Here is a 27,123-nt window from a genome sequence, read left to right as displayed (position 1 = left end):
CTCTGTCCCCTCCCATAAGGACTCTGGTGAGACCCTGGGCCCACCCAGATGACCAGGATGATTTCTCACGGCCCCCTCGGCGCAGCCCTTCACCATGACGTCATGGTGCAGGCCCCGGAGTGAGGACGCAGACGGCTTCCAGGCCCTTGTTTGGCCTGTCAGATATCAAGGCTGTTTACCATCTTCCTAGAGGTCCTTGCCAGCCCAGTAAGCCAGGACAAGAGGTAAAAGGATGAGGGTTAGGAAGGAACCACAGAGACATCCTGCCTCCATGAAAGAGCCCTGACCCCGGCGCTGGCACCGTGTTCCCCGCCACGTTCCTGAACCACTGCCCGGCCTGGGGACAGTAGCAGGGGTTGCCCCTAAGGCTCAGGGTGTGCGTCTGCCCCCTCACCCTACTGTGAAGGAACACCGGAGGCTGGGTGATTCTTAAAGAAAAGAAGTTTAATCGGCTCCCAGTTCTGAGGCTCTACAGGAAGCGTGGTGCGGGCATCTGCTCAGCTTCCGGGGAAGCCCCAGGAAACCCCCAATCCTGGTGGAAGAGAAGGGGGAGCAGGCGCGTCACATGGTGAAAGCAGGAGCAGGTGGGGAGGTGCCGCACACCTTTAAACAGGTCTCAGGGGAACTCACTGTCGTGGGGACAGCACTGAGGCGACGGCAGTAAACCCTCATGAGAATCCACCCCGTGATCCAATCACCTCCCACCAGGCCCCACCTCCAACACTGGGAATTACAATTCGACATAAGATTTGGGAGGGGACACAGATCAAAATCATATGGGGTGGAAGGAAGGAAAAGAGGCTGGGAGAGCAGCCGTCGGGAGTGTGGAGGTGGGGCAGGGGTTCAGGAGCCGGTCAGGTGCCAGGGGAGCCGCCCGTGGTGGGGGAATCTAGGGGGCTGGTCTCTCTGGAGGCACAGGCCTCCCAGGATGCCAGAGGAACAGCATGGGGGAGGACTGTCCCCAGGCACAGCGATCCCCCACCAGCAGACACCAGATGTTCTGAGCCCGCCGCAGCTGGGGCAGTGGCAGGAGGGCAAGGAAGGGCCCACCTGAGGAGGCCACGGCTGCTGGGAGGGGCCCTTGGCAGGGCCAGCTCCGGCCCCTTCTTCAGACCTGACCCAACCCCAGCTCAGAGGGTGCTCCAGCCACGGAGAGCCCGGGACGTCGAGAGGCTCCACCACGGTGACCAGAGCTCCTGGGGACCTCGAGCCCAAGTCTGTCTGACACAGGCCGAGGCTGCACACCGCCAGGCAGTGACGGCCAGGACCCCCGGGGTCTGAGGCCCACGTGGATGGACGGACGGATGGACAGACGGCAAAGGCGGGAAGCTGTGCTGCTTCCCAGGCTGCTGCGATAAATCTCACCGCCTGGCGGCTGAAGCGATGCCAATATGTCCTCTCGCGGCTCTGGAGGCCGTCTGAAGCCAAGGGTGACAGGCCTGCACCCTCTCTGAAGGCTGCAGCACAGGGTCCTTCAGCCTCTTCCAGCTCTGAGCAGCCCCCGTGGCTGGTGGCAGCATCACTGCAGCCTCTGCCTCTGCCTTCAAACGGCTTCTCCCTGCGTCTGTGGCTCACAAGGACAGTCGTCACCGGGCTAAACCCACTGCAATCCAGTATGACCTCCTCTTACCTCCATCACGTCTGCAAAGGCCCTACTTGCAAATAAAGTAGCAGAGTCTGAGCTTCCAGGGGGACATGAATCTGGGGACGCCGCTCACCCCAGTATAGAAGCAAATGACGAAGAATGGGCCATGCAGAGCCGCAGTGGGCTCCACGGCTTCCAGAACCCCAGAGAGGCCTGTGGCTCCTTTGGTTCGGATCTGAAGGCAGAAGAGTGGACTGTGATGACCCTGCTAGCCACGAGCCAGGACACACACGTGACAGGATGCACCCAGCACACGACCTACACACACACCACGAGCCAGGACACACGCATGACAGGATGCACCCAGCACACGACCTATAGACGTGCCACAAGCCAGGACACACACGTGACGCAATGCACCCAGCCCGTGATCTACACACACACCATGAGCCAGGACACACGTGTGACAGGATGCACCCAGCACACGACTTACATACACATCACAAGCCAGGACACATGCATGACACAATGTACCCAGCACGTGATCTACACACACACCATGAGCCAGGACACACACTTGACACGATGCACCCAGCACGTGATCTACACACGCGCCACAAGCCAGGACACATGCATGACAGGATGCACCCAGCACACGACCTACATGTGCCACGAGCCAGGACACACACATGACACAATGCACCCAGCACACAACCTACACACGCTCCACGAGGCAGGACACACACATGACAGGATACACCCAGCACACGACTTACATACACGTCACAAGCCAGGACACGTGCATGACACAATGTACCCAGCACGTGATCTACACGCACACCATGAGCCAGGACACACGCGTGACACCATGCACCCAGCACGTGATCTACACACGCACCATGAGGCAGGACACATGCATGACACGATGCACCCAGCACGTGATCCACACGTGCACCCCAGATTCCCATGTTGAAATATTAACCCCAAAGTGATAAGGTCAGGAGGTGGGGCCTCCTGGGAGGGTGGAGCCCTCATGAACGGGATAGTGTCCCATACAGGAGACCCAGGAGAGACCTCTCCCTCCCGCCATGTGTGACACAGCCAGAGGCCGCCATCCATGAGCCGGAAACTGGGCCCTGACCAGACACGGAGCCTGCCCTCATGATCACAGACTTTGACCTTGGACTTACGGCCTCCGGAACCATGAGAAATACATTTCTGTTGTTTCCAAGCTCCCTGGTCTGTGTATTTCATTTTGGCAGCCCCAAGGGACTAAGACACAGACCCCTCTAAAACCAGCACTGCCAGGGCCCGGGCAAGGGGCCCCTCGTATGAGGGGCTGAGGCTGCCTGAGGTGGGGAGGGGCCTGGGGTGACTGTGGGAACTCAGGGCTGTCAGGGGCCCCGGATCCAGGCCCCCTTCCTGCCCATGCCTGGAACCCAGTGGTGGCCCCTCTCAGGCAGCAGCCCTCCCGGCAGGGCAGTTGCTGGGGAAAAGGGGGGCCTCAAGGTGAGGTCATCTCTGCTCCCCTGGGGACCCTCGGCGACTCAGAGACCACCCGGACGCCCCGCACTGCTGGGGACTGGCCGTGGGTCCCCACCCTTGGGAATGGTCACCGAAGCCAGCCCAAGGGGTGACCAGACCCAGAGACACGCAAAGGAGCCCATCACACACAATTCAGGGCCGGGAAGAAGGTGGCACACGTGTGCACCCCCCGGCTGATGCCATTGTCCACAGGGGTGACACACGTGTGCACCCCCCGGCTGATGCCATTGTCCACAGGCGTGACACACGTGTGCACCCCCCGGCTGGCGCCGTTGTCCATGGGAATGACAGCAGGCTGGGCAGGATCGATGAAGCCAGAAGGAAGGGCCTGTAGGGAGAGGGGCCCAGGGGCTCACTTCTATTTCTTCTTTATAGCTTTCTACATTTTCCAGATTTTCTTTTTTTTTTTTTTTTTGGAGTCTCATTCTGTCACCCAGGCTGGAGTGCAGTGGCACAATCTTGGCTCACTGCAACCTCCACCTCCTAGGTTAAAGTGATTCTCCTGCCTCAGCCTCCCAAGTAACTGGGATTACATACCACCACACCCAGCTAATTTTTGTATTTTTAGTAGAGAAGGGATTTCACCATGTTGGCCAGGCTGGTCTCGAACTCCTGACCTCAAGTGATCCACCTGCTTTGGCCTCCCAAAGTGCTGGGATTACAGGCGTGAGCCACCGCGCCTGTCTCATTTTCCAGATTTTCTACAGTAAGCATATGTTGCTTTTATCATCAGAAATGAAGACTATAAAAGGAGAAGAAATAAAAAGGAACTTTCCTGGGGAAACAGCCCCAGTGGAGGCCAAGCGTCCTCCAGGGTGGGGTCAGGGGGGCGGGACACTGGGCTGGTCCTGGAAGGCGGCCCCCTCCTGGCGTCCAGCGCTGCGGGGAGAGGCCCTACCTCCTACTCCTCGGGCAGGAATTTCAGAGAGCGCAGCAGACCACTTGCAAATCACCCTCACCGGAGGCCAAGGGTGGAGGCCGCTTCCTCCCTCCTGCCCTCCCTCTGCTGGCCCCAGGACGTTTAGGAGCAGAGCTTTGCTAAGGCAGCGAGATTTTGGGATGGGGGTCAGAGAAGTGGGCTACAGCAGAGCTCCCCTCCCCAGGGCTGGAACCGGAAAAGGAAAGAAACGTCTACCCCGACACAAGCACGATTCCTTTATTTCAAGCCAGAAAGCAGCCAGTAAGAAGTGCTGCCACCCACAACGCCCTGGGCTACCTGCGGTCCTGCGCCTGGCCCTGCAGCCTCGGAAGGGAGCTGTGGGGGTCGCCCGGGCCCACTTCGTGCCCCCACCCTGCCCTGCTCACTCCCAGTCCTGCGCCTGGCCCTGCAGCCTCGGAAGGGAGCTGTGGGGGTCGCCCGGGCCCACTTCGTGCCCCCACCCTGCCCTGCTCACTCCCAGTCCTGCCCCTGGCCCTGCAGCCTCGGAAGGGAGCTGTGGGGGTCGCCCGGGCCCACTTCCTGCCCCCACCCTGCCCTGCTCACTCCCAGCCGCTGCTTGAGAGCTCTGAGGAGCAACTTGCTTCTAATCCACAGGACCCCGCACTAAGAGCCCCCCACATCCATCCTGGGGCACCCCAGCGTATTCCAGCCCTCTGCCCCGGGCACCCAAGGGGCATGGGCACGGCCAGAAGGCCTGTCAGGAGGGCCAGCAGCACCCCCGGGGCTTGTCCCCAAGGTTGGGCAGCTCGGGGCTGGCGGGCACGTTCTCCAGGACGTCACGTAGGGAGAATGTACAAAAGGAAATCTCATCATAGGAGGTCCTGGCCCCGCTCTCGTACAGGCAGGCGAAAACCAGGCCCCCCCCAGGGGCTGGCCCAATGGACGCCAGGTCAGAGTAGCCGCTGGGGCCCTCGTAGATCACCCAGGGCTCTGTCCAGCTGTGCGGGTCCAGCGGGGACTGGCTCAGGCGGATACCCATGTGTAGCCGAGCCCTGCGCCCCACTGGGTGGGAGTACAGCAGCCACGTGGGGCTCTGGGGTAGGTCAGCAAAGGGCATGGGGAGTGCCAGGGTCCAGGACCCCACGTCCCCACTGACCCCAGGCGTGGGGCCATCCCCCCGAGGCTGCAGACGGCTGACGGGCCCACCAGGCACCTGGCCTCCAGCAGCCTCCTCTGGGGGTTCACGGACTCCAGGACCGAGGAGTGGAGGGTGGAGGGGACTCCCGGGGCCCACTGACCAACCGTCATCCTGTGGCCTGCTGGGGGCGGGGGCTGGGAAGCCCACGATGCTGCCCTGGCAGCCCCAGGCAGTCTCGGGCAGGGAAGCCACGCGCTCTGCGGGCAGGAAGGAGGTGCCCTCGTCAGTGCTGAGCGCCTGCACGCGGCTGCCCAGGGAGCTCCGGGCGTTGCAGTAGAGGAAGCTGCCGGCCTGCCCACCGTCCACCGCCGCCAGCTGGCACTCGCCTGAGCGCAGGTTGGGCACGAGGCCTCCACAGCGCCAGGTGCGGCCGTGGTCATCGCTGTAGAAGGCGAAGGAGTGGGGGCTGGTCCGGCAGATCTTGCCAAAACACTCTCGGCGGTCCACACGGTAGGTGTAGGCGGGCACCAGCAGGCGGCCTGAGGGCAGCTGCACGCCATGGCCGGGACCCACGGCGAACGTGGCCCAGTCTGCAGGGAGGAGGGCGGAGGTGGGAGGGGCTGCCGGGTCCCCGAGGTCAGGGGGATGGAGGAAGGCACAGGGGGACGGGGAAGGAGGGGCTGGTGCCTCGGGTTAGGACCGTCGCACTCTGACCGCCCTTCCACACGACTCATCCCAGCCACTCTGAGTCCTCCCAGGCTGAACAAGCCTCTCACAGCCCTTAGCAGCCGAGCCCAGGTGGACGGCACCCAGGGAGGATGGCGAGCACTGCCCACACAAAGAGAGCGAAAGGCAGGCGGGGGGCATGAGGCCCTGCGGTGGGGTCCCTGGATCGGCCATGTGTCTGCTCCACTCCCTGCTGTGGCTCCCACGGGCCAGGGTCAGGTGGCCACAGAGGACGGGGTGGAGGGAAAGCTGTGGGTGAGGCCTGGCCAGGCTCTGGGCAGGGTGAGAAGGGAGTAAAGAATAAGAGGAAGGGGTGGGGCGGGGTGGCTGTTGGTTTGGGAGCTGAGAGACACCTCAGCGTCCAGCCTTCTCCTCTGCAGATAAAGAGATTACCGGGGGGGATGAGAGAGAGTCTTGGGTCAGCCATAGAGGGCCTGCTCCTGCCCACTGGGTGACTGGGGCGCAATCAATACCCATTTGACTGGGATGGGAGGCACAGGACAGTCCTGGGGAGAGGGACCTTTGGTTCCCTTGTGGCTGGAGGCAGGGTGGGGCAGAATGGAAATTTCCAGCTGAAATCTCCCTTCCATGTGGACCACGGCCAATCAAAGGGACCCAGACCGGCACCTGCCCTCCTACCCTGCACGGCACCACCGATGGCCTCCTCGGTGAGGTCCCGGGCGCTGCCCCACGAGAGGCCGGCGTCACGGCTGGCCACACAGCAGAGGCGCGCGGCGTTCCTTCCCGTGGCGATCTGCACGGCCTCAGGCGTGTGGCCCAGTACCGCGATGAAGAAGAGGAAGACGGTGCCCGTGCCAGCATCGTGCACAGGGCAGGGGTTCATGGACCGGTGCTCCGCCAGGGCCGCCGTCCCCAGCACGTGCAGCGCGCCCCACTGCCCAGAGGAGGAAGTTCCGCTACCAGGACGTCCAGGGACCTGGGCACAGCCCCCCGCAGGGCACCCGGGATTGCTGAGCCTGGTTTGCTCACCTCTACCTCGGGCATCTGCCTGCCGCCGCCACCCCCGCCCCTGTCCCGGAGTACGCAGCCCCAGCGGATCCGGCCACTCACCCGCACGGAGCCCCCCCACGCCGGCCACTCACTCACCCGCACAGAGCCCCCGGCCACTCACTCACCCACACGGAGCCCCCGGCCACTCACTCACCCGCACGGAGCCCCCCCCACGCCGGCCGCTCACTCACCCGCACGGAGGCCCCGGCCGCTCACTCACCCGCACGGAGCCCCCACCAGCCACTCACCCGCACGGAGCCCCCGGCCAGCGTGCCCCTCCTCAGCACCAGGCGGTGGGCGTGGGAGTCGTCAGGGCTGAGCCGCTGCTCCACAAAGGCCAGCAGGGTGGGCCCGGGGGGCACAGGGAGCAGCGAGGGCACGCGGTAGGTCAGGCCCGTCCTCTCCCGCTCGAAGAGCACTGTCCGTGAAGGGGTACGAGGGGCCCCCATGCTCTGCTGGTCAGTACAGGGCCACAGGTCAGCAAGACAGACCCAGGGAGCCCCACACTCGCTCCCCGTCTGGATTGGGGAAGGGGCTCAGGAGGTGCAGACAGCTCCTGCCCACACCTCACACCTGGGCCTCTTCCTGCACCCACCTTGGGGTCAGCCCTGTTGCTGACTCCCTCACCCCAGATCTGGAGCGGCCCCTCCCCCACCCTCCCTCGCACCCACTGCACCCCAAATGTCTGTGGAATCAGCCCCTTCCCCTCTCAACACGGCTCTGGGAGCTGTCCCTCGGCCAGGCTGGTTGGTGCCGGAGTGCAGGGGATGCTGGCCAGAGAGCCCCCAGGACCCTGCCAGCCATGTGCCCAGGACACAGGGTCATCCCAGAATTCGCCCAGCAGGAGGTCATGTGGACAATGAGGACCCAAAACCTCGAGCAAGGAGGAGCTCAGTGTCCCCAGAATAGAGGCCACAGCACCGTGGAAGCCACAGCAAACAGAGACACAAAGAGGTGAGCCCACAGGGACCCGTGGGAGCCACGGGGTTCTCTGGGGACAGGGGATCTGCTCCCACTTCCTGAACATCATCGGGGGAGCCATGGGGCTCTCTGAGGACAGGGGATCCACTCCCACTTCCTGAATGTCATCGGGGGAGCCACGGGGCCCTCTGGGGACAGGGGATCCGCTCCCACTTCCTGAATGTCATCGGGGGAGCCACAGGGCTCACTGGGGACAGGGGATCCGCTCCCACTTCCTGAATGTCATCGGGGGAGCCACGGGGCCCTCTGGGGAAAGGGGATCCGCTCCCACTTCCTCAACGTCATCGGGTCGCCACAGCCAGGGATCCTGCAGGGAACAGGCACTTGGTAATCAGACCCCTGCCTGCAGGCAGCTGGCACCAGAGTGCCCTTACCCTGGTGTCTGGTGCTTCCCACCTGCAGGGCCCTGACCTGAGGAGCACCTGAGAAGCACCCATAGGAATCAGAAGCTCCAAAGCCGAGTGGGGCCTGGCAGCCATTCTGGGGGTTTGCTCCCAAGCAACACCCACCAGGGCAGGGTCTGGGTGAGGGGGCATTTGGGGCACACATGGGGTCTGCTTGTTGCAGGCAGGACCTGCCTGGGGGTCTCTCAGTCTGACCGCACAAAGGCAGACCGGGCCGAGCGTGAGCACGCACAGCCTGGCACAGGGAGGTGGCGCAGCTGCAGACAGTGGGAACGCTGGTACCCACCATGCAGGAGCAGTCAGAGCCACGGCCAGCCACCCAGGCCAGGCACATGGGGCACCTGGATGAGAGGCTAAGGGAAGGAGGGAGGAGGGAGATGGCCGGATGCCGGACACCACGCCTGGCCAGGGCACAATGCCTGCCTACGACGGGGACCCATGTACACTCACAAGTCAGGCGGGACCCACCGATAGAGACCCGGGTAAAGGCGCAACACCCGAGCAGGCCTTGCCCCCACACCTGAGGCCCGAACACACAGCTCCACCTCCAGCCACCTCTGCCCTGGGCCACCGGTTCCTGAAAGGCTCTTGGCTAGGACAGCTGGCCAGCCCCTTCCTGCCGCTCCCCCCACCACCAGTGCACGGCTTCTGAGAGCAGCTTCCTGTCCCCAAGAAGCCCCTGGCTCTGCTCTCAAAGGGCAATTATGCCCAAGCGGGAAGCAGGTGCAGACGCCACGTGGCCCTCTGGGCTGAGCAGGCACAAGCAAGACATTCTCTCTGCACTTGGCTCCCTCCCCAAGGCCCAGACCACAGGAGCAGGTGTCAGCACCCCCGGCAGACACGAGGCCCAGGCCCACCCCTGAGGACAGAGAGGGAGGGAAGGAGTCTCCAGAAACCAGCTGGTCACTCTCCTCGTTGCACAGAGGAGAAACTGAGGCCCACAGAGAGGACAAGGCTGCCACACACTTGGCTTGGGGCTTCCTTGCCACGGCCAGGCCCTGGGTTCCACAGAGCCTCCGTGCCCTCAGGAGGTCCCTCCGTCTTGGGGACCAGCCCTGCTCAGTGTGGCCAGTTCAGCACATTCCAGGGGTTTGGCTTGACTGGGACAGCCGTGTCCTGGACATTAACCAGTGACCCCCACCCTCCCTGACCGGGCTCTCCTTGGGGGCATGGAGTCACAGAAGGGGAAACCGAGGCCCGGGGGAGATGAGACCTCCAGGAGAACCTGGCCTTCTGGCCCCTGGACCCCTGGACCGATTGTAGGGGTCACTCTGGCTCGGCAGGGGGCCATCACAGACCCCCCCCCCAACCCTTCACAGCCCATCCTGTGTGGGCACCCCCTAGAGCCCTGAGGTCAGCCCAGGCCCTCCGCACACACCCTCTGGGGTCCGCACTTCTTGTCGTGGGACGTGTCAGGTGCAGGGTAGGACATCTTGGCGAGGGGCATTCACATGCGCCCACGTCAAGTGCAGAGGCCCTTTGCGCAGAATCCCGGCAGGTGGCCCTCGGCGGCTCTGACCCTCAGCCTGCACCGTGAGCGTCCTGTGCCCTGGCCAGGGCCAAGATTCCGACCATAGACCCTTCACCTGGTAGAGCGTCCCCGACCAGCCCATCTGCAGAACGACCCTGTGGGCTGGGGCCGGCCCCCTGCATTGGGCCCCTCACAACAGGTCTGTCTCCATCCCATGCCCTAAATCTGCCCCCAGGAACCCTCAGTGTCACACCCACCCTGTGGGCCAGGAAAGTGTCCCATTGGGAGATGCATGTGGGACCTCTTGCTGGAGGGGCCCTCGGAATCCATGCAGCCCGCCCCTTGTTTGAGAGCTGAGGAGCCACCCTGGGGTTGGCAAGGGGTGGGACTCATCCAGCACCCCCAGACAGAAGGGGTGGCCAGCGGGACAGATACCTCAGGAGCGGGTCCTGACCCCGAGCGCCAGGGTAGAGGGGTGAGGGTGCTGGGGGTGCAAAGGGCAGGGACTCACCGGCCACCTCGGGAAGGCTGCAGAGCTCATCATGGGTGGCTGCCTCGCCTGACCCAGAGCAGAGACAAGGGCCCACTGTGCAGGCAGCAGGCCAGGGAGCTGGCCACGTCACAGGGCTACGTCAGGACCCTGGACACTCCCACGGTGGCACAGCTCCGCTGAAGCCCAGAGCAGGGCCAGGGGTGCAGATAGGCACCCCGGAGCCACATAGATGCCCGGGACCAGCACAGGCTCCCCTCTGCAGGTCAATGCGCTCAACGCTAGGGTGCTGAGGACACAGGGGTGTGCCCTCCAACAAGGGCTGTGCTGGAACAGGCCCAGCTGTGAGGCCACAGTTGACCTCCCAGGGGGACACAGGGGTCTGCTGCTCCAGAGACGCGGCCCTGCCAGGAGGGCTCCGTGAGTGCTCACTCTCTTCTGGGCTTCCCGGGTACGGGGCCTCCCCTGGCACAGCACCGCCCCTCACAGCACAGGCCTCACTGGGTTCTAGCTCTGTATCTGTGCTCCTGGCAGGCCAGCACCCCATCGCAATGTCCTGTGCCTCTCAGGGCCCAGGGTGACCCCTCCCCAGCACGGGTGACCCCTCCCCAGCACGGGTGACCCCTCCCCAGCACGGGTGGCCCCTCCCCAGCACAGCTGCCCCCCGCAGGACTCCTGCCAGTCCCATTCACGCTGGCCTGCCCCCGGCCTGCCATTTCGGAGGCAGCCTTGGTAACCGATGCTCCAGTGGCCACTGCCCAGGCCAGAATCTCAGAGGAGGCCACAGGTCCCCGGGACGCTCTCTGGGGCAGCCTCCGCGGGGGCTCCCTGGGCCCTGAACACCCTCCTTTCTCACTGTCCCTCCCTCCCCTGCGAAGGGCATCCTCAGCTGCTTCTGAAACCTGGGGGGCTGTGGTGGGAAACAGGTAGGTCACGTGGTTTCCACGCTGAGATGATAAACCTGCTGTGTCCCTCCAGGTCCTAGGGGCCTGAGGGGATTTACTGGGGGGAGCTGGGAGGGGGGCGGGGAGGATGTGGGGAGAGGGAAGCCGGAGGGGTGGGCCCCAGCTCCTTCCGACTCATCTGCATGCCCCCGTGGGCCGCTCACCAGTACCCTGTGCACTCACAGCCCCAGGAGGGGCGGACAGAATCCAGGCAACTTGGCCATTGCACACATCCTCCCACTCACAGCCGAGAATCCTGGGGCAGGGGCAGGTGGGTGGGAAGGGACGAGCTCCCCACCCCTCAGAAGCCCCACCCCAGCCCAACCAGAACTGGGCAGCCCATCTCCCTTCTCCTGTCCCCCAGGTCTGGGACTGGTGGAGTCTGACCAGGGCCATCCCCTAAGTACCCAGGCTTACAGAGAAACGGGGCCTCCAAGCCCCACGTCACCTTGCAAAGCCCCCTCCTGGGCCACCCTGAGACAGAGGCCGGGTCTGGAGCAGGGCTGTCTGACCAGGGTGTGCCCACAGAGCTAGGGTGCGGGGCAGGCCTCACTCCCTCTGCTCCAGGCTTTTCAAACCCACTTTTTTCAATCTAGAGATTTCACAGAAAAACCCATGTTTTCAGCTTCTCTTGAAAAGTCAGATCTGCCCTCAGGTGCCACCCACTTCCCCTGGGCATCTCTGCCTGGACAAGCCACCGTTTACCCGGGGTATATGCCAGCCACGGGTCCCACCAACCCCCAACTGTCACCCCGTGGCCCACGGCTGCTCAGAGGTCCCTGGGCACATCTGAGGCTCTGTCCTCGTGGGGTGAAAGCCGCTATGGGGACGCTTTCCTTAACCGTCTTTGTGAGCTCTGGCAGCCGAGGGGCCACGCCGACCCCAGCATCACACAGAAGGCTGGGACGTGCCCCCTCCCCCAAGAGCAGTTTCGGCTACTCTGTGTTTCCCCCTTTTACGGGCTGCACGACGTGGTGGCATTTTAACCGCCCCTTCTCAATGCACAACCCAGACAGGCCGTTCTCAACACTCTCTACTGCAAACCACACATAGTTTTACGTCACCAGAAAGACCCCAAATTTCTATTCAAAAAGATGGTACCAGTTTCAGCTCCCGCCAACCTCGAAGGCAGAGACGAAAGGACGGTGCGCCCCTCCTGTGACTTCATTTCTTCAGTGACTGTGAAGCTGAGGGCAGAGTCCACGCCTGGGGACAGGGCGGCCACCGCAGCGGCCACCGCGTCCAACCCTCGCTCCTCCTCCCAGAGACGACCTGCGCTCTGCTCAGAAGTGGCACCTCCTCATGCTGGACTCACTCGGGCCCACGGGTGCCAAGGGGGCCTGGTTTTGGGGCCGGCGGGTTCTGCCTGATGCTGAGAGAGTAACTGGTTGCTGAAAACTGTGAGTCTTTCACCACCTCAGGGGAATGTTTCCAGGGCAGGCCGGGCCTCACTCACGCAGGCTTCCACGACAGCTGTTCTGCACTGACTGAGGGTGAAGTGAAATACTGAAAGCTGTGAGCCAGCGCCCTCACACGAAGGCTGGGACGTAACAAAAGTCCACCAAGAGTTTTGCCCAGGGCTTTCCTGGGCCTTGAAGCATGACGAGACCACGAAGGAATTCTTAGCAGGACCCGTTTAGGATTAAACAAGTTTTATTGGGGGTCTGAAAAAACTCCCCAGGCCTCCACAAACAAGTTTACTGAGGTCTGAAGGAACTCCCCAAACCTCCACATTTAGCAGAAGACAAGATAAGGGTAAACACCTGGGCCCATTTAGATCAAGTAAATTTACTGAGGTTCCAGAGGAAGGTCTTCAGGACTCAGACCTCGGTTAGAGATTAGAAGAATTTAATCACGTATGTCTTTAGATGAATGCACACTTACACGTAGACATAGAGCTTAGAAGGTGTATAAGCTCTGGAAAAACTCTGTAATCTGGAGTTGGTCTGGCGATCATTTCCAGGCCTTCTCCCTGTAACCAGTTACAGAAATAAAATCTCTCTTCTTCCCCAGTTCATCTGCATCTCGCTGTCGGGCCTCGGGAATGAGCAGCCCGACCCTGGGTTTGGTCTGGGAATGTTTTGTTCTCTGCGTGACCTGCTTTCTCATATGTGGTCTTTTCTGTCTTCTGGGACTCCTGTTGTTGGCATGTGGGCGCCTCCTGGGCCGCTTTCCCTTTACCTGGCAGATCCTCTCCTGTGCCTTCCCTGGGCTGAGGGGAGAGGAAGGGTGACCTGCAGAGGTCCCTGGGCTGAGGGGGGAGGGAGGGTGGCCTGCAGAGGTCCCTGGGCTGAGGGGAGAGGAAGGGTGGCCTGCAGAGGTCCCTGGGCTGAGGGGAGAGGAAGGGTGGCCTGCAGAGGTCCCTGGGCTGAGGGGGGAGGGAGGGTGGCCTGCAGAGGTCCCTGGCTGACTCTGACTCAGCGCAGCTCCTGCCATTCTTCACGGCCGACTCTCACTGAAAATTCACTCTTCCTGAAGCTCCCCCATTACACTGGGGTCCGAGGGAGCCACCTATGCTGCTGTTTCAGGTTCTCTCCCTTCTTGAAATGCTGGTTTCCCGCCCCCAAAAAACCATGGACACACCTAGACCTGCAGGCCTAGACCCACTGCTGGGGTCTCAGCCTCCAGGCTGAGTGTGCTTCAGAGTAGCTGCGTTTCCTGGGTGCCCCAGGCATCGGCTGGTCCTGGTGAGTGCACCCCCTTTACCCGCTGAGCCCCTGGCAGCCAGGGATCACGTCCTGCCAGGCAGGGAGGCTCTGTCCCTCCCTGTGAATGACAAAGAGGGGTGCCCACAGCTGCCCTCTGGCACCACACCCAACATGGTCTCCAAGGCAACCAAGGGTGTGTGGACCCCCAACCACTCCATCCTCCTTTGGCAAGTGAGACCCCTCTCATTCACGAGGCATTAGGGGCTGACTAGTGGGGGTCGTGGAGCCAAGCTCGAACTGGGCTCCAGCTAGAGCCCTGGTCTTGTGAGCAGTTGTGCCATCTCTCTGTAGGAAACGTCCTTCCATCAGAACCAAACCTCCTACAGCGAAAGATGCGGAGCTGTTCGGGAGCGGCTGAGCCCTGGCCCCTGCCCCGCTCCCGGGCCGGTCTTTGTGGCACTGCCTGTGCCTGCACCTGTCTGTGGGACCAGCACCTTGTCGCCAGGGCCGGGAAATTCAGGGGAACCACTCTGAGTTCCTCCGAGGACCCACAGCCCCAGTGCCCAGGACCCTGGGGAGTCCCGGGGCTCACGGGCAGGCGCGTCCTGCCGGGCAGGTGCTGACCTGTGATCCAACATCCCCCAGTCCCCACCCTCGTGTTCAGTTCTATTCAGTAAACAGAGGCACAGCCTCGGAAGGGGGGGCGGGTGGCTGCCGCCTGGGCTCAGGGCCCCCTCTGGGAGGGATCTGGGCGGACTGTGGGGGGTGCTTCTCACTGGGGTCTCCGCCCTCTTCATTTTAGAGCCGTGGCCGGCGGGCCTGGGTTTCCCAACGCCCCAGAAGCCCTGCGAGGATCCGACGGCGGAGAGAGAGGCTGGTGTCCGCAGGAGGCCTCGTCCCCGGCCTGGCCCCTCTACGCCCCCGGGAACGGGATGTTCTTGCGGGGCTTCTCGGGGAACTGCAGGGCGTACAGGCGGGCCATGTACTGGAGCTCAGGCATCACAAGCCTCTGGCACACGCCCAGCGTCTGGTTGTCCAGGCCCGGCCGGAGGTTGTAGCCCAGGATGTCGGCCCTGCCGGGCTGGTAGGGGCGCAGGCGCGGGTCTCTGATCTGCGTGTGGTTCTTGGGCGCGCCGCCGTCCTGCAGGCACAGGGTCGCGAGTTCGCGTCTCCGGGCGCGCAGCCGTTCCACCTCCTCGCGCAGCCGCCGCGGCCCCAGCTCGGCGCGCAGCTGCCCCCACAGGGTGCGGTTGAAATGCTCGTACAGGCGCCAGTCCAGTGCGCACCAGCTCCGCGCGCGCTCCCGGGTCTCGGGCGCCAGGCGGGTCACGGAGCGCGCGCTGCGGGAGTTGAGCCTGAAGGCCACCACGTCGTCCAGCGCCCAGCGCAGCCGGCGCCGCAGCAGCACCAGGGACTCGTCCAGGTGCTCGGCGATGAGCACCAGCTGGAAGCGCCGCTCCACCTCGGCGATGCGCGCGCGCACGTAGCCCTCCTCGGGCGGCGCGTTGGGGTCGAAGCCGAAGTCGAACCACATGTTGTTCTTGGCGTAGACGTTCCTGAGGAGGCGGCTGTCGTTGTAGAACGTCCGCGGCGAGGCCAGGAACGCGTCCAGGCTCGGGGCGCCCCAGAAGGCGGGGACCTAGGTTTTGTAGTAGATGAAGGAGGACTCCATCTGGAACACGGGGTTCCTCAGGATGGAGAAGTAGAAGGTGTCGTTGGGCATGACTTTCTGCACCTGTGTGGCGACAGAGAGGCAGGCTGCGGACCGCGGGCCCAGGCCAGGGTGGCCCACCCGCGGGGAGGAGGCGCGCCCTGGCCACACCCGCTCAAGGAGCACCCCCATCCTCACATCTGCGGAGGAACCTGGGCCTGGCGCCTCCTCGTGCGGCAGCTCCGGGAGCAGAGCCAGGGCCACACGCAGGTCCTGCAGCCCAGTCACTGGTTCCCGGGCGCCCAGAACAGGCCAAGGACGCCAGGAAGAGGCCTCAGGAGGAAGCCGTGGGCAGAGCAGGAGGAGGGAGGAGGAGCTTCCACTGGCATCTCTAGGGCCTCTAGGGGTGGGATGCTGTGGCGCACAGACAGCACGAAGGGCCCTCCATGGGCCCCTGGCACAGGGGGCTTCAGCACTGCACCAGCTGCCCACAGGCCAGGGTGACACCCACCTAACAGACAAACTGAGGCTCAGAGAAGGTCCCTGACCCAGGTTCCCCGCAGGGTGGGTCTGGACTCACCCTCGCTTGTGCCCCCTCAGAGGTCCTAGAGGATGTACCCGACCCACAGAAAGTGAAGTCTTGCAGAAAGTCACGCCCAACTACACCACCTGCTCCTCCACCCTCAGAAACCCAGGGAGAGAACAGTGGGAGGCCTCCTCCCTGCCCCCACCCTCTTCCTTCCTCTCCTCCCGGGCCCTCCTCCTCCCTCTGCCCCGCAGCCCCCACCCCACAGCACACCCAAGCTGCCCCCCTCTCTGCCCATCACCTCTCCCCACCGGGCCTCCCTCTGGCCCCGCCTGGTCACCTGGCCTCTGCTGGCCATTCTCCACAGAGCACTCGGGGTGACCCTAAAACACCTGTGCCTGCCCACAGCCCTCCCCCCACACTCCGTGCCCTGCTTCTTTTGTAAGGAAGGTCAGGGAAGCCCTGGGGGGATGCCGGCTCTATGCTGAGACCCAAGGGACACAAAGAAGGGCCTGCAGCCACAGGAGCGAAGGTCACGGGGTGGGGAGAGCCGGGCCTGTGCAGAACCAGAGGAGGCCAAAGAAGCGGAGGAGCGCTGGGGACGCCCTTGGGACGCCCTTGGGCAGGGGCTGCGGGGCTCCCAGGTCTCCTTGCAAGAGCAATGGCAGGCGACTGGCCGCCTGGAGGGGCAGGGGTTGGCTCAGCAGGGCGTGCGGCCCAGGCCCTCCCCACCCACTCTCTGCACGCCCCGCCCCCAAGGCTTACACCCCTTCTCTCCAGCCTCCAGGCTACACCACCCCGACCCCACAGCCACAGTCACGGCCGCAGCCCGCCCTCCTCCCCAGCAGGCCCGCGGCACCTCAGGCAGGTTGAACCTCAGGTGGTTGCACATGATGTTGAATTGCTGCTGCGACCCCACACCTTCCACGTAGCGTGCCAGGAAGCACCAGGGGTAGCCCAGGTGGACGCGCGAGCCGGCGGGCAGCGCCACAGACAGGTTGTGGGTCTCGGCGAAGCGGTAGAGGATGTTGAGCACCGTGCTGCTGGCCGTCTTGTGCGTCTTCAGGAACATGATGTGGGTGACCGGCGGCCCCTCGGCCTGGCCCCCAAACAGGCTGGGAGGGAAGGCACACGCAGCCTTCAGCAAGGGTGCAGATGCCCCAACCCCCGCCCAACGGCGACCCCCAGCCCAGCAACCGCAACGAGAGACCTCCCAACCTGAGCCCCCCAACTCTAGGCCAGGGGGCCAACTGGGTAAGCACCGACCCATGGCCCCAATCCTTGCCCCACTCCACAACCTCCCATCTGGTGGCCCGAACACAAACTCCCCCAACTGTGGGTCCCGTAAACATGCTCCCCAACCCTGTGCCCCCGAGAACTAAAAATAAAACCCTAAATGAACCCCATCTTGGCCAAGGGGACCCCAGACCCACCTTAAAACTGCGTTCCCAGCAGTGATGGGATGGGAGGTCAGACACCTCATCACACCCCCTCCCCTTTGCGGTTTAGACACAGCAGCTGCCCAGTGTGAATGTTAAATAGAGACCATAAAGAAAATGTGGCACATCTACACCATGGAATACGATGCAGCCATAAAAAAGAATGAGTTCATGTCCTTTGCAGGGACATGGATGAAGCTGGAAACCATCGTCCTTAGCAAACTAACACAGGAACAGAAAACCAAACAGTGCATGTTCTCACTCATAAGTGGGACTTGAACAATGAGAACACATGGACACAGAGAGGGGAACATCACATACCAGGGCCTGTCGGGGGGTGGGGGGCAAGGGGAGGGAAAGCATTAGGACAAATACCTAATGCGTGCGGGGCTTGAAACCTAGAGGACGGGTTAATAGGTGCAGTAAACTACCATGGCACATGTATACCTGTGTAACAAACCTGCACGTTCTGCACATGTACCAGAACTTAAAGTACATTTTTAAAAAATTAAAAAATAGACCATAGCCCAGCAGAACCGACTGTGGCCATAAGACACCAAATTATCAACAGGACCTGAGGCCACACCAGGCAGGGGCGAAATCACACACACTGCACTTAAAGGAGTAACCAGGTTCTCCCTCTGCCACAAGCTTTTCTTTTTCTCTGGCAGCCAAACGCTGGCCTTGAGATGAACAACATTAAAGCAGGTACAGCTCACCCCCTGCCAGACGCTGCCTCGCTGACCCCCGCTCCACCAGCCAGAACCACAGCTGCAATCGGACAAGGGCCTCATTTCAGTAACTGTCTCCTGGGCAGGGACCCCCAGCCCCGGACTGGTTCTGGCGGTTTACGGAGGCTGTGCACCGAGTGCTTCCCATCCCAGCTTCACCTTCTGACGTGCAGGGCCTAATTGTAACGCAGTTAGATGTGCAGTCTCCACCCCAAGGTGAACGTGGGTCACAAGTAACACACGTGTTTGTTCAGGACACATGCGTCAGGACCCCCTTCATGAATATCCGCAGCTCCTCCCGTCACCTGCTGAACGTGTACTTGGCCAAGCCTTTCAGCGTAAGCCCCTGTCCCACCCCCTCCCTCGAAGTGCCCGCTCACCGCCTGTGTCGGCGGCTGTGCTGCCAGCCTGTGGGATGTCCACACTTTATGAGAAACAAAGTCTCCTCTCCAAATTTATAGATGTCATGATTCTTCAGTCGACACCCCCAACCCTGAAACCCCCACCAGACCCATCACTGCACCCCACAACCTAGAGACCCTCAGCCCCAGCCTCAGGGCCCCACGGAGACTGTGCCCTCAGACCCATCTCTTTCCCTCAGGGGCTACACCCTCTGGCCCACATCCTTCTCCCTGGTGCCCAGGCACGAACATGCAGCTGGCTCTGTGACCTCAGCCACACATGCAGTGCTTCTTGTCCCTTCACACCAGGAAAAGGAAGGACCCCAAAGCCGATACCGGCAACCAGATGTAGGGCTGGAGTAGACGCTGGGCCCACTCCTAGAACCCCATCACGACACCCACCCAGTGGGCCTGGAGTAGCAGGTGCCCTCCCTGCCCCAGAGCAGGGCCAGCAGAAGTGACCAGGATGGTGGGGTCAGGGTCCCCAGGCCTGGCCAGCCTGGGCAACGGGGGTGAGCAAAGACAGGGTCCTTGGGACATGTCTCCAGCAGCTCGGCCCAGAGGGATTGGTGCTTCCCCTCTCTCCTCCAACCAGACGGGCTGGTTAAAGCCCTGTCTGGAGGCACAGCTGGGCTGCGAGGTGGGCACCTCCATGCAGCACGGGCTCCACAGAGGATGTGCCATGGGCAGGCAGGGGAGAGGGTCCCAGGTGGGCCCATGCTGCAAGGTCTGTCCTGAGCACGGTTCTGACCTTTTCCTTCCCAGATCCCAGCCCTGGCCCAGCCCAGGCCCACAGGCCACCTCTGTTGTGGGGAGCAAGAAGTTGTGCCCCCCACACGTAGGGACCCTCTGCACACACTGGCTCTGCCCCCAAACCCAGACCCGGCCCCTCTCCCCAGAGCCCTCCCCAGAGGCCCAGGTGGGTTTGTGGCTAACAGGAGACTCTCAGGGTCCCCCCAAGGAAGGGCCCATCCACCCCTCCTCTTCCAGAGGGAGACAGGCCCAGTGGGGAGGCGTGACCATGCTGGGGTCCTGGGCTCTGCCCTCGGGGCTGTCAGGAGGCGCCCGGGGCGGGACTTACGGTGTGTCCAGCTCTGGGTCCAAGTGCAGGAATCTGGCCAGCAGGAGCACAGTCAGGGCCAGGAGGAGCAGGAGCAGGACCCGGAGGTACCTGTGGGAAGGGCAGGCCGTGAGTGCCCAGGCTAGGTCGCGCCAGCCCCACCCCCACCTCCCATCCTGCGGCCAAGCCCAGGTCTTTGGGCCACACAGGTCTGGGCCTCCCCTCTTCTCTGTAACATCTTGTCCTCAAACCCACTGGGTGCCGGCCCAGGGGGTAGAGAGTCTCAACCCAGGACAGGCCTGAATCTGACCCCACCCCGACCACCCCTGAATGGCTTAGGGCCGGAAAGAGCCTAGTGGGTGAGCCATCCCCTTCCCTGGGGTTCGGGAGCTGACAGGGCCACGCTCCTGGGACCAGAGGTGGGAGCAGGTCAGGGACCTCTACCCACGCAGGGCCCCCTGGGAGACTGTGATGGGACGGAGACCCCCAGACCCCCAGGAGATCTGGAGAGGCTGAGAGTTTGGTGCAATGGACTGTGCGCCCCCAAAATCCACAGGCCAAACCCCTAACACGCAGCGTGATGGTGCCTGGAGGTGGGGCCTCTGGGAGGTGTCAGGGTTGGATGAGGTTTGAGGGCAGGTGGAGTCCCTGTAATGGGATTCGTGTCCTTCTAAGACAAGGAAGAGACCAGAGTGCAGCTTCCACTCCCCACCCTCTCTCCCCATATGGTGGCACAGAGAGAAAGTGGCGTCTGCAGGCCAGGAGGGCCCTCCCCAGGGACCCGCCACGCTGGCTCGAGATCACACGCCTTCTGGCCTCCAGAACTGTGAGAAGCACATGTCTGCTGCTGGGGCCACCCTGTCTGTGGTGTCTGCTGTGGCAGCCCAGGCAGACTGGGCCTGGAGGAAGCATGATGTCTCCAAACAGAGAGGCGGGGCCCACATGAGGAGGCCTGAGGAGGTCTGGCATGGGTCCCAGGAACCCAGCAGGTGCAGCCAAACCAGGGAAGAGCAGATCTGGATAAGGCCTGACCGCGGAGTCGGGCGGGGAGCCAGGGTCCCCCATCCTCTGGGCAAAGCCCCCCATCAGTAGAGAGCAGCAAAGGGGCCCCTCCGTGATGGGGTGGGGGTTGCCACGTGGGCCGTAGCGTCTCAGTGCAGGTCAGGCACAGGCTACAAGGGAACCAGACACCACACCTGCACTCGGCGAGCTCAGCATCTGGAGAGGACACAAGGGGTGAGCTTCCTGCTCGGACTGGGGCCTTTGCATGGGGCTTTACAGGGTACGTAGGAGCACAACAAGCCAGTGGGGAAGGAGGAATTGTAAGCAAGGCAAAGCGGGCCAGGGAGCTGGGGGTGCTATAGAACAGCAGGGAGGCAGGACCCGGGCCCAATGCAACGTCACTCTTCACCCTCCCCGGCACGTGGAATTGGGTTAGTATCAGCCCCGCTGCTCAGTGGTCACACGACCATTCATGCACTGCCATGGGAGCCGCGGGGAGGGCTGGGCTGGCTCTGCCATGGGAGCCGCGGGGAGGGCTGGGCTGGCTCTGCCATGGGAGCCGCGGGGAGGGCTGGGCTGGCTCTGCCATGGGAGCCGCGGGGAGGGCTGGGCTGGCTCTGCCATGGGAGCCGCGGGGAGGGCTGGGCTGGCTCTGCCCGGCCCCACTGGCCCCTGCCCAGGAAGAGTTCCTGAGCAGCAGGTCCTCACTCCCACACGCAGGCCCGGCACTCCTCTCCTTTTGGGGAAAGGAGATGATTTTTGCATAAAACAATCTTGAATTTTAGCATAATCCCCAAGAAGAGAATTTTTAACTAAGAAGTCGCTTCTAAAGTTCAAATGGACAAAAAACATATAGTGATGGCCAGAAAAATTCTAAACAGTCATGATGACGAACATCGGCTCTCCCAGATCTGCTCCATAGATCAGAGTCAGTTCCACATGGGTCAAAATTTAATGTAAAAAAATAAAACCACCGAAGTCGGAGGATAAAGGAGAATGAGGCTGCCGTCTAAGCAAGACACAAAACCAAGAGGGTATGAAGAAAAGAAAGACAAATCTGGCAAACACGTAATGTTTCAGGCCAGGCGTGGCGGCTCACGCCTGTAATCCTAACATTTTGGGAGGCAGAAGTGGGAGAATTGCTTGAGCCCAGGAGTTTGAGGCCAGCCTGGGCAATATGGTGAGACCCCATCTCTACATTCTTAAAACATTGCTGTCAGAATGTTCCAAGGACGGCTGCGCCAGGGCGGCCAGGTGCATTCTGACAGCAAACGGGGCAGCCCTCAGGGCCTCAAGCCCCCGCAGTCCCCTCACCCTGCATGGGACCTCAAGGCACCCGTGGGGCTGTGGCCACAGCAGTGAGCTGGCCACGCAAGGCTCTGGTCAAATGCCTGCCTCACCCAGCCACTAGCTGACCCCACATGAGGCCAGCTCAGGGCCGCCAACAGCCCAGCCCCCCACGGGAACCACCCAGTAACCATCTATCCCGGGCGTTCAGCTGCTGGTCAGGGCCGTTGTGTTTCCCCCGACCCCAGCCGATGGCCCTGCTCTGTGCCTCCCTATCACACAAGACCAGAGCTGGCCCTGCTCCCCGCCGGCCATCGGGGAGAGAACAGTGGGATGTGGGGACGTGGGTGTACCAGGCTCCACCTATGACAGCAGAATAAATAACTTTGGATGAAACAAATCTGTCTTCTGCAGAAGCTGCTCACCACAGAAATGTGGCAGCGACTCAGTTCCCATGACTGAACAGAGCCCTGATACGTGAGAACCATCAGCTCCGTGGCCGGCCCAGGGAGGGCTCTGGTCCTCGACGGCTTCCCGCTGACCAGGATGCTCCCAGCCTGCTTTGTACGTCTCCTGGCCCAGGTCTGGAGTCAGCTGCGTCTCCAAGGAGCTCTGGGTCCCGCTGGTAGGAAGTGGCCTTTAGGGGCCACAGTCGGGGTGCTGGGGTGCCCACTGCCCTGAGAAGGTCGTATGTCTGGGCCTTCTCCACAGTCAGAGCTCAGAGCTACACATACGAAGACGGAACCCCTCATGAGTCCACACCGGAACCTCCAGCTCCAAGACTGCATCTTTCAACAGAACCTCTTCCTATGACATCTTGTCTCCTTTCTTCCACACCAAGGGTGTGGGTCTCGAAGACACTGGGGATGGTAGAACTAGGACCTCCCATAATTTCTCACATTTCATCCTCATGGCACACACGGCACCTCAGACTCCAATGCCAGCGCCACCACAGCCACGCTTCTAGGAGACGGGACAGGAGCTTCCCGGCCCTCCCTTCGCCTCCACTCTACAATTCTTCAATGAACCCCTCCCGTCCTTACGTCCAAACAGAACGACCTTGAAGAGGTTCCCAGCGGCCAAGGCCCAGTGAACACTAGAATTCCCAAGCACAGAGAGGAGAGCGGGAGGGGCCGCAGAGCAGAGAGGGCCATGCGCCCGACGCGGGATCAGGGTCCCGCTGGAGACACCCACATCTTCGTGAGAGAGGACATGTTTTCCCAAACCCAAACGAGGCCCCACACTGAGAGCAGAGCTTCTGCTGTGCCGTTGGGCCACTTCTGCGGACTTCCCAGAACCCTTCCCGGGAGAGTGGCTGCAGGGGGTGGGAAGGGCAGTTTTACGGCTCCCCGCAGTTAGAGATTAACCCACTGATAAGGCCCACACAGGACTTCACCAGCAGCGTCTCTCAGCCGCCACCCTTGGCCGTCACTTCCTTCTGCCACAGTCAACTCCTTCCTCAAACACCCTGTACCTTTATGGCCCCTCACTCTGCACTTTTATAGCCCCTCTGCACTTTTATAGCCCCTCTGCACTTTTATGGGGCGCACTGGCCATCTGTTTAAGACGTTGCTTTCACACTTAACAATACCCACCTTGGCCTTGGGGCAACATGAATCTGTCTCTGTTCTTTGCAACTGCCCAATTAAAACAATGACGTTTCCGGAGAAATGCTACAGCTTTCTCAAGGCGGGCTCTTCCCTTGCCAAAAGACCTGCTGGTCCCACACCTGCAGGGGTCAGTTAGGGTGGTCAGTGTTGGAGCAACTGGGAAGGGGGTGACCTGGGGACCCAGGAGGTGAGCCCAGCCACAGGTGCACTTGACCGACCCAGAGCACTGTGGGGCAGTAAATGGGTGATGTGTTCTACAAGCAGAGAGATGGTGTCTCTGTCCTTACACACAGGAGTTACACATTGTTACACATTCTTTAAGGAGAGCCTGTGACTGCACTACTGTGAATTTACTAAAAACCACCGAACTGTGCACTTTAATTGGGTAAATTCTTGAGTATGTGAATTGCATCTCAATAAGGATGTTAAAAAAATAAAAAATCAATTAAAAATGTTAAAGAGTTCAGCTGCTAAAAAACTTGAAAGCTAATGATTGTGGAGGGAAAATGAAATATTGCCAAAAATTATAAACCATTTGACATTGCTTTCAAGTGCCTTTAGCTTTTAGGGGCTTCCTAAGTCCCCAGAGACCCTCCCCTCAAGCTGAAGCTGCCTTATGGGACTCACAGCTGTGGGGACTGCGGCCAGGCCCTGCTGCCTTTGCTCTGGGGGTTGCCAGAGTAGCTCAGTGCTTCCCAAGGAGCCTCAAACTTCCTGCTGTTGGAGCCTCGGGGCTTGGAGGCCACTGACCTGCTGCCTCACTGGGAGCGCCCAGAAGGTCTGGCTTTCCAGCTCTGGGCAGGTTGCTAGGGGCTGATGGTTCTTGATCAGGCAGGGCCATCAGCGGCCACAGTGCACCAGCCCCGGACAAATGGCCCCAGCAAGTCCCTGAGGCTCCCCAAGAGAAAGAGCAGAGAGGCCAGGGAGGCACTGGCCCAGTTCCAGTGGGGACAGAGGGGACAGCTTGAGGCACCAGGCCCAGGCCCCAGCCCTGCGAGCACAGCCCAGTGACCTGTGAGTGCCTGCAGGACAGCAGTTCCCAGGGCATGCAGGGAGAATCCTGCAACTTCTCAGTCAGAACCAACAAAATATCTAAAATTAGGGGTAATAAAGTCTTGGCCAGGTGTGGTGGCTTACACCTCTGATCCCAGCACTTCAGGAGGCTGAGGTGGGAGGATCAATTGAGTCAAGGAGTTCAAGACCAGCCTAGGTGGTACAGTGAGACCCCCATCTCTACGAAAAATACAAAAATTAGCCAGATGTGATGGCTCCAGACTGTGGTCCCAGCTGCTCGAGAGGCTGATGCAGGAGGATCACCTGAGCCAGGGAGGTGGAGGCTGCAGTGAGGCTTGCTCTCACCACCGCACTCCAGCCCAGGTCACACAGCCAGTCTCTGTCTCAAAAAATAAATAAACAACAACAACAACAAAAACGCCTTAAGACATCCCATCTCCAGCTCAGGGAAATTCTGGTTTTAGAAACCTTGTTGACTATGAGGAAGACTCATGCAAATTCTTATGGCGATGGTTTTTTACACTCCAGGATTAAACACACACACACACACACACACACAATACACACACACAAATAATACACACTACACATACACAATACACACACACATACATACACACACATGCATACACAATACGTACATACACACACACACACACACAATACGTGCATACACACATATACACATACACAATATGTACACACAAACACAATATGTACACACACATATACACATACGTACACACATATAAGCACACATATACACATACATGCATATACACACACATACACACACACACAATACACATACATACATATACACACATGCATACACAATACGTACATACACATATACACACACATACACAATACGTGCATACACACACATATACACATACACAATATGTACACACAAACAATACGTACACACACATACACATATACATACACACATATAAGCGCACATATACACACATACATATACACACAATACACACACACATACACACACACACAATATGTACATACAATACACATGCATACACAATACATACACATACACAATATACACACACATACACGTATACATACATATACACACACACGTACACAATACATACATATACACACAATACACACACATACATACAGATACATACACATACACACATACACACGGACACACACATCCCCCTGCGGTTCCTTCTGACCAGCTCACTGGACATGGATGAACTTTATGGCAAAATAAACTTTCTAAATTAACTGAGACCTGTCTCAAATTTGGGAGGTTCATAGGTCTCAGTTAATTTAGAAAGTTTATTTTGCCAGGGTTGACGAACACCCATGACCCAGGCTCAGGAGGTCCTGATGACGTGTGCCCAAGGTGGTCAGAGCACAGTTTGGCTTTATACATGGTGGGGAGACATGCGACATCAGTCAGCATGTGCAGGACGAACATTGGTTCGGTCTGGAGAGGTGGGACAATTCAGAACGCAGGAAGACTCCAAGTGGGGAGGGGACTTCCAGGTCACAGGCAGGTAAGAGACAAATGGTTGCATTGTTTGGAGTTTCTGATGAGCCTCTGGCAGTCAGATAGGCATTTATCTCAGTGAGCAGAGGGGAGACTTTGAATACAATGGGGGGCAGGTTGACCCTAAGCAGTTCCCAGCTTGACTCCTCCCTTTAGCTTACAGTGATCTGGGGGTTCAAGATATTTTCCTTTCACATTTCCCCCCATTTTCTCTTTAAAATCTTGGAGAAAGCATTCTAGAAGAAAATGAGTCTTTGGTCCCAGGTTTCATCTGATCTCTCATGGCTAGGATGGGTTATTCCTAGATGGGCTGGTCCTAAGTTATTAGGAAAGCTCATTTTTAGCAGTTTGTGAAGTCTCATGTCCTAGGAAGAGAAAATAGGGGGAGGAAGAAAGAAAACAACAACAAACCGAAGAATAATCGTGCAAAAATCTATATAGACCACAATAAGTCCACATAACTTTAAAGTCCATACATTGGTAGGCCATCAAAGTGGCTTATGTATGAAAATAGGTTGCTGTTATTTTCTTCTGAAGCTTAAGTTGTCTGGCTTCAGTTCACAGGGCTTTAAGAAAGCACAGCTTAGGTTTTAGTGACTCCAAATTAGGAAAAATGAGGGGGGCGGGTGGGTGTGGTGGTTCACGTCTGTAATCCCAGCACTTTGGGAGGCTGAGGCAGGTGGATCACCTGAGTTCAGGAGTTTGAGACCAGCCTGGCCAACATAGTGAAACCCCATCTTTACTAAATAATAATAACAATACAAAAATTAGCTGGGCATGGTAGCAGGTGCCTGTAATCCCAGCTACTAGGGAGGCTGAGGGAGGAGAATTGCTTGAACCCGGGAGGCAGAGGTTGCAGTGAGCCGAGATCATGCCACTGCACTCCAGCCTGGGTGACAAGAGCAAAACTCCGTCTCAGAAAAAAAAAAGAAAGAAAAGAAAACAGAAAAATGGGGGGTGGGGAAAACAAAGAAAAAAATTGCAAACATTATTTTGAAGACTTGTAGCCAAGGAAAATTAGAATTTGGTCCAAACTGTAGAAAATAAT

The 27,123-nt window shown here is 60.1% G+C and overlaps 3 protein-coding genes across 5 annotated transcripts in view; all 3 read right to left on the bottom strand.

Annotated features, from left to right (window-relative positions):
- RTP5 (receptor transporter protein 5 (putative)) overlaps positions 1 to 12,550 on the bottom strand; it is a 47,074-nt gene extending 34,524 nt beyond the window's left edge. Inside the window, exon 1 of the mRNA XM_063645345.1 lies at positions 12,277 to 12,550. The gene's annotated coding sequence lies outside the window, so the exon portion shown is untranslated. The remainder of the gene's footprint in view (positions 1 to 12,276) is intronic.
- Positions 4,266 to 10,770, bottom strand: NEU4 (neuraminidase 4). 3 transcript variants are annotated; one of them, XM_063645346.1, is made up of 4 exons: positions 10,253 to 10,770; positions 7,134 to 7,337; positions 6,514 to 6,811; positions 4,266 to 5,738 (listed from the first exon to the last, which is right to left on the bottom strand). In XM_063645346.1, exons 1-4 carry the CDS (start codon positions 10,283 to 10,285, stop codon positions 4,768 to 4,770), a joined length of 1,506 nt encoding a protein of 501 aa, XP_063501416.1. In that variant the 5' UTR covers positions 10,286 to 10,770; the 3' UTR covers positions 4,266 to 4,767. The 3 variants fall into 3 exon arrangements, with proteins under 3 accessions (XP_063501416.1, XP_055147247.1, XP_055147248.1); XM_055291272.2 differs by having other exon boundaries at positions 6,514 to 6,769; positions 7,134 to 7,340; positions 10,253 to 10,769; XM_055291273.2 differs by having other exon boundaries at positions 6,514 to 6,769; positions 10,253 to 10,769.
- A 260-nt stretch (positions 12,551 to 12,810) lies between the features above and the next one.
- Positions 12,811 to 20,696, bottom strand: GAL3ST2 (galactose-3-O-sulfotransferase 2). The gene is given in 4 exon segments (XM_063645425.1): positions 12,811 to 15,558; positions 16,860 to 17,115; positions 19,653 to 19,807; positions 20,574 to 20,696. Coding segments are annotated over 4 exon segments (1,356 nt in total). The 3' UTR covers positions 12,811 to 14,736.
- Positions 20,697 to 27,123: the final 6,427 nt, after the last annotated feature.

Source organism: Symphalangus syndactylus, chromosome 8 (assembly GCF_028878055.3).
Source record: "Symphalangus syndactylus isolate Jambi chromosome 8, NHGRI_mSymSyn1-v2.1_pri, whole genome shotgun sequence".
In the NCBI taxonomy this organism is placed as follows: domain Eukaryota; kingdom Metazoa; phylum Chordata; class Mammalia; order Primates; family Hylobatidae; genus Symphalangus; species Symphalangus syndactylus.
Note: the sequence above shows the minus strand (reverse complement) of the source record. Positions and strands in the feature narration are given on the sequence as shown.

Coding starts and splice junctions, on each gene's coding strand:
- NEU4 (XM_063645346.1), bottom strand. CDS start 10,285: ATGATGAGCTCTGCAGCCTTCCCGAGGTGGCCG. Junction 7,338..10,252: donor CAGCCTTCCCGAGGTGGCCG/GTGAGTCCCTGC, acceptor ACTGACCAGCAG/AGCATGGGGGCCCCTCGTAC. Junction 5,739..6,513: donor CATCGGTGGTGCCGTGCAGG/GTAGGAGGGCAG, acceptor TCCTCCCTGCAG/ACTGGGCCACGTTCGCCGTG.